This window comes from Perognathus longimembris, chromosome 28 (genome assembly GCF_023159225.1).
Source record: "Perognathus longimembris pacificus isolate PPM17 chromosome 28, ASM2315922v1, whole genome shotgun sequence".
Lineage (NCBI taxonomy): Eukaryota > Metazoa > Chordata > Mammalia > Rodentia > Heteromyidae > Perognathus > Perognathus longimembris.
In genome coordinates, this window is record NC_063188.1 from 61,693,586 (window position 1) to 61,708,936 (window position 15,351).

The 15,351-nt window shown below is 40.5% G+C and overlaps 1 protein-coding gene across 3 annotated transcripts in view; it reads right to left on the reverse strand.

Moving 5' to 3' along the window:
• Kif4a (kinesin family member 4A) overlaps positions 1-15,351 on the reverse strand; it is a 100,283-nt gene that overhangs the window by 20,575 nt on the left and 64,357 nt on the right. For all 3 annotated transcript variants that reach the window (XM_048336238.1, XM_048336239.1, XM_048336237.1), the window contains exons 19-22: positions 10,912-10,995; positions 10,312-10,425; positions 5,529-5,684; positions 5,305-5,405 (exon numbers count right to left, since the gene is read on the reverse strand). In XM_048336238.1, coding sequence (XP_048192195.1) covers positions 5,305-5,405; positions 5,529-5,684; positions 10,312-10,425; positions 10,912-10,995 — 455 coding nt within the window. The remainder of the gene's footprint in view (positions 1-5,304; positions 5,406-5,528; positions 5,685-10,311; positions 10,426-10,911; positions 10,996-15,351) is intronic.

Below are 15,351 nucleotides of genomic sequence, written 5' to 3' on the forward strand. Positions count from 1 at the left end.
GGGGTACAGGTACTCTTAGGGGAGGAACACCTCTGAATATAACTCCTTTGGACATTTAAAATACTATTTATTAAAATAGATTCTAGGAAACATGTTTTGTTGTTGTTGTTTTTAAAATTTTATTTGTTTATGTGGCACTGAGGAATTGGAACCCAGGACCTCCTGCATGCTAGACAAGCAAACTACCACTAAGCCACATTCCCAGACTTGTTTTTGTTTTTAGGGTTTTCTTTTGTCTTTAACGGAGACAGAAGGGGACACAGAATTGGAGGGAGTGAGGGTGAACAAATACATTCATACAGTCATGGTATTCAGGATACACTGTATAACTGAACTACACAACCTGTGGGTAGGGGTGGAAGGGAGACAATGAGGGAAAGTGATTGTACTCACTACCTGACTTATGTAATTGTAACCCCTCATACAATGTCTTAATAATAACAATAAAATTGTATTTAAAATATGAGCAATCACTACAGATAACAATTATTCAGCTGGGGTTGGTATTTACATGCTTGTTAATTGATTGCTTTAAATGTGAATGGATATAAGTTGTATTACAATAAAGTATAACTTTTTAACATATTTTAAAGTATAACCTTTATTTAGGCAAATAAATAAATAAAAGGAAAACAAATCACAATGGTTTATCTTACAATCTGAATGGATCTTTTTTTTGCCAGTCCTAGGTCTTGAACTCAGGGCCTGGGCACTACCCCTGAGCTTTTTTTTGCTCAAGACTAGCGAGCCACAGTGCCACTTCTGGCATTATCTGCATATGTGGTATTGAGGAATAAAACCCAGGGCTTCATGCATGCTAGACAAAAACTCGACCACTAAGCCATATTCCTAGCCCTGAATGGATCTTTTATTCATACATGATTATGAAATATATCAATTTTTTGGTGGTACTGTAGTTCGAACTCAGATAAGTGCTCTACCACTTAAGCCAATTTAGTTAATTTTTTGGATAGAGTCTCAAGTGTTTTCCAAGGCTGGCCTTGGACTATGATCCTATTTATGCCTTTCCTGTAGCTGGGATAACAGGCATGTGCCACCATATCTAACTTGTTTGAGATGCAGGTTCTCTATCTGGCTAGTCTGGCCTCAAAACTCAGTCTTCCTAGCTGCCCTCTGAGCACAGCTCTGACGTAGCATTTTGACTATTAACTGATGGAATTTTGCAGATCCTTGAAATGTTAACATATTTTATTACATAATATATTAAAAAATAGTTCTAGGAATATAGCTCAGTAACAGAACACTTGTTTATTAGCAGATACAAGACCTTATAGTCCATCCTAGTACCACAAGAAAAAAAATCATATCTGTAAATATCACTACTGTTCTAGTTAGAAAAATTATGAAAAATAATTGGCTAACAGGGAGGAGGGAATACAGGATTTCAGAGTCCTAAGTTTTGCTTTAATGCTCACATTTTACCTTTGGTAACGAGTATTTGTCAGTTGTTTTCCTTAAAGCAACAGACTTACTGTGCTCATTTCCGAAAGGATATCTACCATGCAATCAAATCTGAGTAAATCTGTCAGTTCTCTCAAGCAAAAAAGGATGTTTCATGAAAAAAGAGAGCTGGTAAACTTGCACCTTGAACAGTGACGCTCTTGGGACAACCACCACACATGGCCTACAACAGAAGTCCTTTCTATGGTTTTCCTACATTTACTAAGAAGACATGAACTCAAGGGACAAAGTTAATAAGATTAACAAATTTCACAGCCTTATTAAAGGTATTCTTAAGTCGAAAAAGTCTTAAACTGAAGGTGGGCAGTGATGCGAACTACAATGGGTAGCTCAGATGGCTGTCACTAGGGTGTCATCCATTGTGTTTATATAATAAAAAAAAAGGCAAATCATGTCTCATTATAAAAATACTTTGCCTACTAAGATTCCCTAATGGGATTTTATTTTTTTTAATGCATGTACTGGAGCTTGAACTCAGGGCTTTAAGCCACACCTCCACTTATGGCTTTTTGCTCATTAATTGGAGATAGGAGTCTCATGGACTTTTCTGTTTCAGCTAGTTTTGAAGCATGATCTTCAACCCTCAGGCTGCTGCCTAGCAAGGATTACATGCTTGGACCACCAATGTCTGGTGCCAAATAGGGTTTTGATGATCTTCAGGAGCCTAAGGACCATACTTTGAGAAACCTGGTCTAATAGTCATTTCCTTCAACACTCTTACATACACTGTACCCAGGCAGAAATCAGATACTTCATGTAGTGATAATACATATTGTGTATGCCATATAATCGAAGAGCCTAAGTTTCCTGAAGGGGTCTGAAAAAGCTGTAACTAAGAAAGGAATGAAGCAATTGCTAGTATATGCTCTTTTCTGCCTTTTCTGAAATTGTAGGTCCCTATTTCAAAAGTTAGTTTAAATCTCATCAACTTTAGGGAAATTTCCTGATTAATGTCACCTCTGCTTCTACTTAGTACTAGCACTATGTTTACATCATTATTCACTTAGGCACAAAGTGCTCAGGGAAATGTTTGACAATCAGCAATGTTATGGATGTGTTTGTTTGTGTTTTTTTTGTACCAGTTGTGGGCCTTGAATCCTGGGCCTAGGCATTGACCTTGAGCTTTTGTGCTCATAGCTAGTGTTCTACCACTTGAGCCATAGCTCCGCTTCTGGGTGTGTGTGTGTGTGTGTGTGTGTGATTGGAGATAAGAATCTCACAAACTTTCCTGTGTTCATAGCTAGTGTTCTACCACTTGAGCCATAGCTCCGCTTCTGGGGGGGGGGTGGTGGTGTGTGTGTGTGTGTGTGTGTGTGTGTGTGTGTGTGTTTGGAGATAAGAATCTCACAAACTTTCCTGTGAGGCTGGCTTCAAACTGTGATCCTCGGATTCTCAGCCTCTTGAGTAGCTAGAATTAAAGGCGAGAGCCACTGGTACCCAGTTTGGGATGGCTTTTGACACTTTCTGTGGTGACAGCTAGCTCTGGTGTGGCTCTTGTCCGTTTCTGTGGTATAAATCCTTTTACCACACCCAACTGTAAGCTATACATAGTTCACCATAGTCCTGAAATCATAACAGATGAGCACTGTACATCAAATGAGTCCTTATATTCCTATGTGACAGTAGGATGATGCCATTTACTCTTTCTCTATATCTCAAATGCATTCAGTGCAGCACAGAGCAGGGTTTTCCATGTCCAGTGACTTATAGGTGTACACAAAGATAAACAGCTAGTATATATTGCTAAAACCAAAATAAATAGTCTCTAAAATCCTCTGGAAAATAAAATTCTATCATTCAATAACACTAAAAATTTCTGGTCAATTTCTAGTTTTTCTAGGTCTGACAAACTGCTTACAAGAGTGACAATGATTAGAGAGCATCACTTCTGGTCTTACACCCAGGAGGGAAGAGAAAAAGCATGTTCATTTGTGTACTTTTAATATGCCAAGTAGTGCTGTACACAATTAACTTAATGATCTTGTTTAATGATTATGATATATTTACTTATCCATTATGTTACAGTGTATCTATTTTGCTGATGACATCTAAAGTTTTCCTTCTACGTTGTTGCTCTTTCTACACCCATTTCTTTTTTTTTTTTTTTTTTTTTTTTGGCCAGTACTGGGCCTTGGACTCAGGGCCTGAGCACTGTCCCTGGCTTCTTCCCGCTCAAGGCTAGCACTCTGCCACTTGAGCCACAGCGCCGCTTCTGGCCGTTTTCTGTATATGTGGTGCTGGGGAATCGAACCTAGGGCCTCGTGTATCCGAGGCAGGCACTCTTGCCACTAGGCTATATCCCCAGCCCTACACCCATTTCTTAGGTTACTCTAAAAGTATGTTCATTTTTTGGTCAGTCATGGGGCTTTAACTCAGGGCCTGGGCACTGTTCCAGAACTTTTTTTCCGTTCAAGGCTAGTGCTTTACCACTTTGAACCACAGCTCTACTTCCAGTTTTCTGGTGGTTAATTGGAGATAAAGAGTCTCACATACTTTCCTGTCAGTGCTGGCTTCGAACCACAATCCTCAGATCTCAGCCTCCTTAGTAGCTAGGATTATAAGCACGAGGCACTGGTGAATTCTGTTCTTCACTCAGGTACTGCTGTTTCACATCTGGAGTCTTAGCAACTCAGGAGGCTGAGGTCTGAGAATTATGATTTAAAGTCAGCTCAGGAAACAAAAATCCATGAGACTCTTATCTCCAAGTAACCATCAAAAAGCCAGAAGCAGAGGTGTGAATCAAATGGTAGAACACTAGCCTTAAGCAAAAAAGCTAACAGACAGTGCCTAAGCCCTGAGTACCAGTACCAGCACATACACAAAAATTCTTTTTTCTTAGCCGGGTGCTGGTGGTTCATGCCTATTACCCTAGCTACTCAGGAGGCTGAGCTCTGAGGATTGCAGTTCAAAGCCAGCCCAGGCAGGAAATTCCATGAGACTCTTATTTCCAAGAGACTACTCAGAAAAAGCTGGAAGTGCTGCTGTGGCTCAAGTGGTAGAGTGCTAGCCTTGAATATATAGCGGCTTGGGGATAGCATCCAGGCCCTGAATTAAGCCCAGAACTGGGCTTTTCTTTTTTTGAGACAGAATCTCCCTATGTAGGGTCTCTCAAGTTGTCTCAGACTTATGATCCTATGGAGTCTTTGCCTCTCAATGCTAGGATTATAGGGGTAAACCAACATTCTCAGCTTAAATTTCTATTTTTACTTCTATATTTTGGAGATATTACTACATAAAACATATTGTAAAGAACTAAGGGCTATGGAATTAGAAAAGAGTAGGTTTTGAATCCTGGCTTTGCTGTTTGTTAGCTGGTTAATACTTTTTGCAAGTTTCTTAAGATCTCTAACTTCACTTTAGATTTTGAAAGTGAGAAAAATGATACCTCATTGCCTTCAAAGGGATTGAATAAGAATATGTACCTGACATGTCTCACACTCCATTGGTTCAAAATATCTGTTCCTTGTCATTTGCTTTTCTATCATCACAAAGGTTTGTTTTTTTCTCACCAGTACTGGGGCTTGAACTTAGGGCCTGGGCACTGTTGATGAGCTTTTTCGCTCAAGACTAGTGCTCTATTACTTGAGCCACAGCTCCACTTCTGGCTTTTTGATGGCTAAGGAAAGATAAGAGGCTCATGGGACTTTCCTGCTTGGGGTGCCTTCTGATCATGATCCTCAGATCTCAGCCTCTTGAGTACCTTGGATTATAGGTGTGAGCCATTGGCACTTGGTAAACAACAAGCTTTCCAATCATTAGATTGAAAGAGTCTATTTTTTATTTCATACATCAAGTTTTATGCCTGACAGGTAGCTCTATTACCTGAGTTCCATTTCTGTCTCCAGGGTTTCAATCTGCTTTGTAACAGAATCCTCTGACTCTGAAAGCTGACCATAGGCTTTATCCAAGTTGAATGTGCGCCTCTGTAAAGAAGAACAGTGTTCACGAAGAGGAAGTTTGAAAAGGAAGGGGTTCTTCCAAAAGAATAAGGATTTCTGGGGATTTACAGATGGATTATTGCTCACATGTCTCCTAAGGGCACTCACCCGGAGTTTAGGAGGTGGATTCTCACCAGATTCTTTTTTCTCTTTAAGTTGAGCCACATCTTGTGCCAGAATCTTTCTGTCTTCAAGAAGGTCATTCAGATGGCGCTTGGCTTCCTCAGTGCTGACCATAACCTCAATTTCATTTGCAAGCCAATTCTAGGACAGAAATTACAGGTATCTGGGTATCTGGTTTGGGGATAAGGAAATCACTAGTCCATGGATTAGAGTCAACTCCAGACTTAAATTTCTTTTTTTTTTTTTTATTGGCCAGTCGTGGGCCTTGGACTCAAGGCCTGAGCACTGTCCCTGGCTTCTTCCCACTCAAGGCTAGCACTCTGCTACCTGAGCCACAGCGCCCCTTCTGGCCGTTTTTCCATATATGTGGTGCTGGGGAATCGAACCGAGAGCTTCATGTGTAGGAGGCAAGCACTCTTGCCACTAGGCCATATTCCCAGCCCCAGACTTAAATTTATTTTGGATCAAAGCCCAAGTAGCTAGAGGTGGGGCATTTGTACCTATATTCACTAAAAATGACATAATTTCTTGAGCCCTTATCAGCAATATCCCTTAAGGTCACAAGAAAGAGGCTTTGTACAGACAATCTTTCCCCAGATTTCTACTATTTCTAAGTAGACTCTCTTTGTTACCTCCTTTTCTCCTTAACATTTTTTTTGCCTTTAACGAATACTGATATACAACTGAAAAATACTCCTATTATCTATTCTATTTGCTAAAGATAACCATTTTTTTATTGGTCCTAGAGTTGAAATCTGGGTCTGGCTCTACCACTTGAGCCACATCCCAGGGTTCTTTTCTTGTTTTTCACACAGGTTCTCCTGCTTTTTGCCTGGACCAGCCTTGAACCCTGATACTCTTATCTCTATCTCTAAAGTAGCTATGATTATAGGTATGTGCTACCACTCCCAGTTTTATTTTAAGTTATGGTCTCACTTTTGCCTCGGTTGGCCTGGAACCTCAATTATCCTGTCTCTACCTACCAAGTAGCTGGGGTATCCAGTTTTTCTGTCTGCTGGTACGGGAGCTTGAACACAGGATCATGTGCTCTTGCATTGCTGTCTTGCTAATGGCTGGTACCTTATCACTTCAGGCATTCCTCCAGTTCTCTTTCCCCGATTTTTTAGTAGTACTGGAGTTTGAACTCAGATCCTCATGCTTGCTCAGCTGGCACTCTACCATGTGAGCCATACCTCTTGCCCAGCTTTTTGCTGACTATTTTTGGAGACCGAGTCTTGAGGAGTCTACCTTTGTTTGTTTGCATGCACATATACATATATACAACAAAACAAAACACTTTAAAAATGAAGGCACCCTAGATATTGTATATATGCCTACCTGATTTAGGGAAGGGAAAGAAAAATAAGGGTGTAAGATATAACAAGAAATGTATTTACTGCCTTATTATGTAACTGTACCCCCTTTGCACAACACCTTGTCAATAAAATTTAATTAAAAAAAAGAAAAGAAAAATGAAGGCACAAATAAGTTAACGTTAGAAAGGTCAGGAGGGGAAGGCAAGATGGAAGATTTGAAGCGTTTCCCATGTAATTCAATGATTAAGAATGAGGGTAACAAAGGAGAGACTATATTCCAAAGAGACAGAGAAAAGAGCATTGCAAACCATAATAAAGTTAAGAAGAGAATTGGAAAGCATGGAGAAAATAGGAGCCAGTCTTTAGCTCCAATACTGGTGACAAAAGACTGGCAGAACTAGCTTCCCAACAAGTACAAGCTTCCCAACAAGTACAAGCTTCCCACAAGCTTTAGACCCAGTGCAGCTTTTTGGTGTCCCATATGACAAAGTAGCATTGGAGAAGAAATCATTCTTTTCCATTCCCATATTCAGAGAGGTGTAGCTAGGCATTATCTTGAGAGGAGGCCTATTGTTTGAGACTCAGCAACTCTGGTACCCCCCTCCTCCCCAAAGAAACAAGCCGCTAAGGGAACTTGGGAATACCCTGCCACAGTGTCTGGGTGGAAGACAGCATGAGAGATGATCATGGGGACGGGTGATCTGATATGGACATTATGAGAAGATTAAGCAGTAGGGAGTATAGGCAATGAGGGGTGGAGTGCTCAGTGGCCCTAATGTTTGTGGCAAGGAGGGAGTCCTGTCATCTGAGGATGATTGCTATAGAAACAACTTTGGGCCCCTGACAGGCAGATTGTTTGGCTTCTGGAAGCTGCTTTCTGGCTGTGTGGCTTATTGCTAGACAGGATCAAGACAGCTGAGCCCAAGAACTATGGACTACTCAATTTCTGAAGCCAGGTCCCTCCTACAGGGACATTTAATGCTGGGTGGGGTCTGAAAGCAGCAAGACTGGCAGCCAGAGTGCCTCATTTGTTCCTTTCTCTCCCCCTAGTACAGAACACAGTTTGCTTTGCTTTCTCCAAGGCAAGTATCCAAGCTGCCTCTAGGGGACACAATGGTGATAATGGTGGTGGTGGTGGGGGGTGGTTATGGAGTGAGTGCAAATCTGTCCATAGTCTACAGCAGTCTACAGAAGTGGCTACTTATACTAAAAGAAGGGATGTTTCTAAAATGTGTGCTGCCCTGAAGGCCACAGTGGATCCTACAGTAGCATCCTGCACAGTAGGAACTCTAAGAACTCTAAGACTCCAGCTGGTTTATTTCTCTCTGACTGGTGCTGGGGATCAGGCACAGTTCTCTGAACATGGGTGAATATTTGCCATTATCCAGTCTTGCTTGAACATTGAGAAGCACTCTCCAAACAGGACCCTAACAGCCTAGAAAAAAGAGCAAAAATGGAGAAATGAAGTCCTATCAAATTAAAAAAGCTTCTGCATAAGAAAAACAATCAAATGAGTGCAGAGACAGCTGGCAGGATAGAAAAAAAATCTTTGCAAGAGATAATTCATCTAACAAGATGAATATTCTTGATATCTAAAAAGCTCCAAAAATAAACAAGAGGAAAATACAATCAATAAATGGATAGATGAGCTGGATAGGCTTCAAATGAAGTACAAATGGACAATAAGTACATAAAAATATTTCAACATCCTCAGCCATCAGGGAAATGCAAATAAAAACTACATTGAGAGTCCATCTCACTCCAGTCAGAAAAGCTACTGAAGATGGTGAACAGAAGGGGACTCAATCAATCTGGTGAGAGTATAAATTAGTATAGCCACTATGGAAATCAGTATGGAGGGTCCTCAAAAAATTAAAATTAGAACTCCTACAAGATTCAGCCTACCATTTCTGAGTTAGTATCCAAAAGAGTGAAAAATGGCTTAGTATAGAGTTACCTGTATACTTGTTTTTATAGCAGCACTATTTACAATAGCCAACTTATGGAATCAGCCTAGGTGCCCATCAGTGGATGAAGAGGTAAAGAAAATGTGGGTGTATATACATGGAGTTTTACTCAATTATTAAGAAGAATGAAATTATGCTGTTTACTGGAAATGGATGGAATTGGAGATCTTATATTAAGTGAGGTATGACAGTCCCACAAAATCAATGGGTGAGTTTTTCTCTGAAGCCATGGAAAGACAAAACAAACCAACGTCATGAAAGTAAAAGGGAGACCATTAGGGAGCTGGAAGGGGCAAAACAGAGATGTAGGGAAGAGGGTGAGATAAGAAAGAGCTATAGGTGAGATGGATGTAATTAAATTTCATGATGAATCCCCCTAGTATGCACAATTCAATATATGATACAAAATGCAAACATGGGGAAAAGATGAAAAATTATATTAAAACCAGTCCAAAGAAAGCTTGGAGGGGCTATGTTAATATCAGAAACACAGATATTAAAGCTGGGCGTGATGATGCATGTGTATAATCTCAGCACTAAGGAGGCTGACAGGAATACCCCAAGTTTGAGGATAACCTGTATAGGAAAGTCCTTAAGACTCTTACTTCTAATTAGCCAGCAAAAAGGTAGAACTAGGTATGTGATTCAAGTGGTTGAGCTTCAAGTGAAAATACAAAACAAGAGCTTGAGGCCCTGAGTTCAAGTACTAGTTCTGGCATACACACAAAAGTAGAAGTAATGGACAACCATGTGGTTGAACCTCAAAATAATTAGAAACAATAGAAGCAATGGACAACCACGTGGTTGAACCTCAAAATAACTATGCTTAATAAAACAAGCCAGGAAGCTGGGTGCTGATGGCTCAGGCCTGCAATGCTAGCTACTTAGGAGGCTGAGATCTGAGGATCAAAGTTCGAAGCCAGCCTGGGCAGAAAAGTTTGAGACTCTTATCTCCAATAAATTAATAAGACAAAGATGGAAGTGGTACTGTGGTTCAAGTGGTAGAAGGCTAGCCTTGAGCCCAAAGGGGCTCAGAAATAGTGCCCAGGCCCTGAGTGCAAGCCCTACAACTGGCAAAAAAAAAAGGCCAGGAAATATATACATAATGTGACTCCATTTTCTTAAAATTCTAGAAAATAAAAATAAATATATAGGGATATTGTTTTAGACAGAGTCTTCTTTTTTTTTTTGGCCAGTCCTGGGCCTTGGGCTGAGGGCCTGAGCACTGTCCCTGGCTTCTTCCCGCTCAAGGCTAGCACTCTGCCACTTGAGCCACAGCGCCGCTTCTGGCCGTTTTCTGTATATGTGGTGCTGGGGAATCGAACCTAGGGCCTCGTGTATCCGAGGCAGGCACTCTTGCCACTAGGCTATATCCCCAGCCCCTAGACAGAGTCTTCTATGTAGCTCAGGCTGACCTCAGATTCTCTGTGTATGTACTTGTCTTGGGGCTTAAGAGGAGTGGCTCCAAGCTTGAGCTGTCTGTACCTTTATTCGAGCTGCAGTGCCTTCCATTCCACGGTTCTGAGTCTCCTTCCGTTTATCTGCAACCTCCCGTTGCTTTTGAAGAGCATCCTTGAGACGCTTGTTGGCAGCTGCTGCCTAAATCAAAAGTGGCACATGATTAATGCTGACTGATGGGTAACAAGAGGAACATTCTAATTCAGCATATTAGTAAAGAAAAAAATTCTAGGTTTGACCTCCTACAAGAATGAAGTTGATAAATCTCCAAAGACATAATAACTGGGGCGTAGCTACTGTTTTAGAGGATAGGGGAATGTCCACTTCATTTCAATGAAGTTCTGCAGATTAAAAATGTCTGGAAATGTCACCTCAATATTACAGTGTAGTATTTGGAAAGAAGTTTAAATAGAAAAAAAATCCAGAGTTGAAAATTGTAAGATTTCCATTTGGATATTATCTGCTCACAGTTTGTAACTGGAAACGAACAAGATTTAAGAATTGCTGGTCAAGTTTGATACCCCTGGTTTCCTTAGAACACTGGTTCTTTAAAGTACTCTAATGTTGTTATCCTCTAAGCCTTAAGATGATGATACATTTAGCCTACGGCTGGATTTTCTTACCTACCTCCTCAGTTTTACGTCTAAGTACATTGGACTGTTTCTGAAAGTTTCTTTCCAGTTTGAGCAGTTCGTATTGCCTCTTACGGTCCTGGTAAGAAAAGAAGTTACATCTTAATGCTGTTAGCTAGCTGAAATAAAACCTTATAACTAAAACGTCTTTTAAAATATTGTTAATACGTAAGGCCAAATAGAATATAGTGAATTGCTTTCATTTTTCATTATGAGAGTTAAAACCTGATAGTTCTAGAAATCATGTTTTTATGTGAAGGAAAGGTGTTCCTTTAGCTTAATGCTCTGTGGTCAAATTCTTGAGGCCCTAGTCTTAAGGCAACTATTAGAAATAATGTCTGGGGTGGTGGTACATGCCTGCAATTCAGAAGGCAGAAGACGGGAACTGCTTGAGGATTACACAGGCAAAAAGTGAGATATTATCTCAAAATGGCATGATGATACATACATGTAGTCCCAGTTACTCGGAAGGCAGAGGCAGGAAGATTGAGGTGCAAGGCTCACTTAGACAAAAGTGGGAGACTCTACCTGAAAAGTAGCTAAGGGGAAAATGGAACCTGGGGCATGGCTGTAGTGGCAGAGCTCTTCCCTAGCAATGGAGAGGCCCTGAATTCAATCCTATCACCAGAAAGAAAGAAAAAAAAGACAGTATCAGAAAGCAATATTTGGGACTGAGGATGTGGCCTAGCGGCAAGAGTGCTTGCCCTGTCTACATGAGGCCCTGGGTTCAATTCCCCAGCACCACATATACAAAAAAATGGCCAGAAGTGGCACTGTGGCCCAAGTGGCAGAGTGCTAGCCTTGAGCAAAAAGAAGCCAGGAAAAGTGCTCAGGCCCTGAGGACTGGCAAAAAAACAAAACAAAAAAAACAAACCCAAGTTCCTTACAGGCTGGGAATATGGCCTAGTGGAAGAATGCTCGTCTTCTATACATGAAGCCCTGGGTTCGATTCCTCAGTACCACATATACAGAAAAAAGCCAGAAGTGGTGCTGTGGCTAAAGTGGCAGAGTGCTAGCCTTGAGCAAAAAGAAGCCAGGGACAGTGCTCAGGCCCTGAGTTCAAGCACCAGGAGTGGCAAAAAAAAAAGAAAAGAAAAGAAAGCAATATCTGGAAGGAAAATTATCAAGATAATCTAATTCAGCCTTTTCCATATAGGTACACAAGCTGGAACTCAGGTCTCCTGATCAACATATTTATACTTTTTCTCCTTGGTCTCTATTGGCACATTAATCTCACAACCAAGTGGTTGACAAAAGATGAAAGCCAATATATAGCTAATCACCTACAAAATTACAGATAAAGACGCTTTTTCATTCTGAACAAATCCAGGTATTACTGAATATATCCTCTCTGCACAGAGATTAACAATGTTTTTCTACTTCAACTGAGCACACATTTTTTTTACTTCAATCCCTAATGATTTCATAGTTTCTAGATCTTTCCCTGGTACTTGGTATGGGAATGAAAAAAATACAACCAATACTTGTAATTCTTCCTCCCTTTGAACTGTGATAGTCCAGTTGGCAGGTACAAGAGCATGTTTAACTTGCTTTAATATCTTGGTCATTTTCCTATCTTATTAGTCCATCAAACTCCTGTTTTCCTTTGTTCCTTATCCCATCTGGATGGTGCGGTCAGCAACCACAAAGAACACTTCATTTCATTTAGCTCACAAATACACACCAGGCACTATGCTAGGTTTCTAGGGTATAGAGAATACTGCAACATGTTGAGTACTCTTACAATAACTATAGGAAAATACACACATGATGTTGAGATGAGAAGTCAAAGGATTTAAAGAAATACCACCAGATGACTAAACAACTATGACAAGAGAAAACCCAACACTATTCATCACCAAACTTTTTGAAAGGGAGGTCCCTTCAGTGCTTTCAGTTGTCAGTCTTCACTCTATACCACTGTCCTGAACTCTTTTCCTCATTAAATTCTGTGGTGTTTATCCAGTCTCTAATCTCCTTGGCTTCTCTCTCATGTATCCTTGGTATTTCCAGAAACTTTTCCACTGCATCCTAATTCTTTCTCCATCTTACAAATTTCATTGTCTTCACTTTATTCATCCTGAGTTTTTTCCACTATGGAGCTATTATTAATTCCATTGTATGCACATCTCCATAAAAGGTTTTTTTAAAAAAAATTTATTGTCAGACTGATGTACAGAGAGGATACATTTTCATGCATTAGGCATTGGATACATTTCTTGTAGTGTTTGTTACCTCCTCCCTCATTCCCCCTCCCCCTCCCCCTTTCCCTTTCCCCCCATGAGTTGTTCAGTTGATTTTCACCAAACAGTTTTGCAAGTATTGTTTTTGGAGTCGTTTGTCTTTTTATCCTTTGTCTCTTGATTTTGTTATTCCCTTTCACTTTCCAAGTTCTAATACCAGTATATACAGTATCCAGTGTACTCAGATGAGCTACAGTGATAGTGTGGGGACAACCACAGGAAGGGAATGCAAGAGGATCATAAAGAAAATAAGCTACGGTTTCACATGGCACGTTGAAAGTAATGACAACAATGATATAACAGTCGTTTCCTTAACATGAAGTTCATTTCACTTAGTATCATCTATGTTTTCATAAGGACATAGCTATTGGGCTCTTGTGATCCTCTTCTGTGACTAGCCTAAACCTGTGCTAATTATTCCCTATGAGGAAAACCATAGAGTTTCTTTGGGTCTTGTTTGCTTCACTTAGTATAATTTTTTCCAAGTCCTTCCATTTCCTTACAAATGGAGCAATGTCATTCTTTCTGATAGAGGCATAAAATTCCATTGTGTATATGTACCACGTTTTCCTGATCCATTCGTCTACTGAGGGGCATCTGGGTTGGTTCCATTTTCTAGCTATGACAAATTGTGCTGCAATGAACGTTGTTGTGCTGGTGGCTTTAGTGTGTTCTTGTTTGTAGTCTTTTGGGTAGATACCCAAAAGTGGGGCTGCTGGGTCATAGGGGAGCTCTATGTTTAGCCTTCTGAGGAATCTCCATACCGCTTTGCAGAGTGGCTGAACCAGTTTACATTCCCACCAACAATGAAGTAGAGAGTTCCCTTTTGGCCAATTCTTACTGGGGTGAGATGGAATCTCAATGTTGTTTTGATTTGCATTTCTTTTATAGCCAGTGATGTAGAGCACTTTTTCATGTCTCTTGGCCATTCTCATTTCCTCATCATAGAAGTCTCTTTTGAAGTCTTTAGCCCACTTGTTGAGGGGGCTATTGGTTCTTTCCGGTTTAGTTTTGGAGGAATGTAATTTTTTTAGTTCTGCATATATTTTAGATATGAGGCCTTTGTCCATTTGGCCGGTAAAGACCTTTTTCCAATCTGTGGGCTTTCTGTTTATCTTACGAGCTTTGCCCTGCAGAAGCTCTGCAGTTTGATGCAGTCCCATTTGCTCATCCTTTCTTTGATTTATAGCATTTCTGGGTCTTTTTTTTTTTTTTTGCCAGTCCTGGGCCTTGGACTCAGGGCCTGAGCACTGTCCCTGGCTTCTTCCCGCTCAAGGCTAGCACTCTGCCACTTGAGCCACAGCGCCGCTTCTGGCCGTTTTCTGTATATGTGGTGCTGGGGAATCGAACCTAGGGCCTCGTGTATCCGAGGCAGGCACTCTTGCCGCTAGGCTATATCCCCAGCCCCATTTCTGGGCCTTTGTTAAGGAAGGTCTGTCCTGTGCCAAGGAGCCCAAGTGTTTCTCCTACTCCTTCCTTTAGGGTTTTCAGGGTATCTGTTTTAACTTCGAGGTCTTTGATCCATTTGGAATTGATTTTGGTGCAGGGTGATATATAAGGATCTAGTTTTAGTTTGTTGCATGTGTTGAACCAGTTTTGCCAGCACCACTTGTTAAAGAGGCTATCTTCCTTCCAGATTATTTTTTTAGCTCCATTATCAAAGATTAAGTAGGCATAGTTCTGTGGGTTCATTTCTGGGTCATCAATTCTCTTCCATTTGTCTTCAGGCCTGTTCCGGTGCCAGTACCAAGCTGTTTTTATTACTATAGCTTTATAATACAGCTTGAAGTTTGGTATTGTAATTCCTCCAGCACTGTTCTTTCTGCTTAGGATTGTTTTTGATATTCTAGGTCTTTTATTGTTCCATCTGAATTTCTGGATTGCTTCCTCTATTTCATTAGAAAATGGTGTTGGGATATTAATGGGTATTGCATTGAATTTGTAGATAGCCTTTGGCAATATTGCCATTTTGATTATATTAATCCTCCCAATCCAGGAGCATGGGAGGTTTTTCCATTTCCTTAGTTCTGCCTTAATTTCGTTTATCATGTTTTTAAAGTTCTCATCATAGAGGTCTTTCACTTCTTTGGTTAAGGTTATTCCTAGGTATTTTATGTTTTGGGGGGCTATTGCAAAAGGAGTTGCTTTCCTGATTTCAGCCTTGGTCTTCAGGCCATTAGCATATAGAAAGG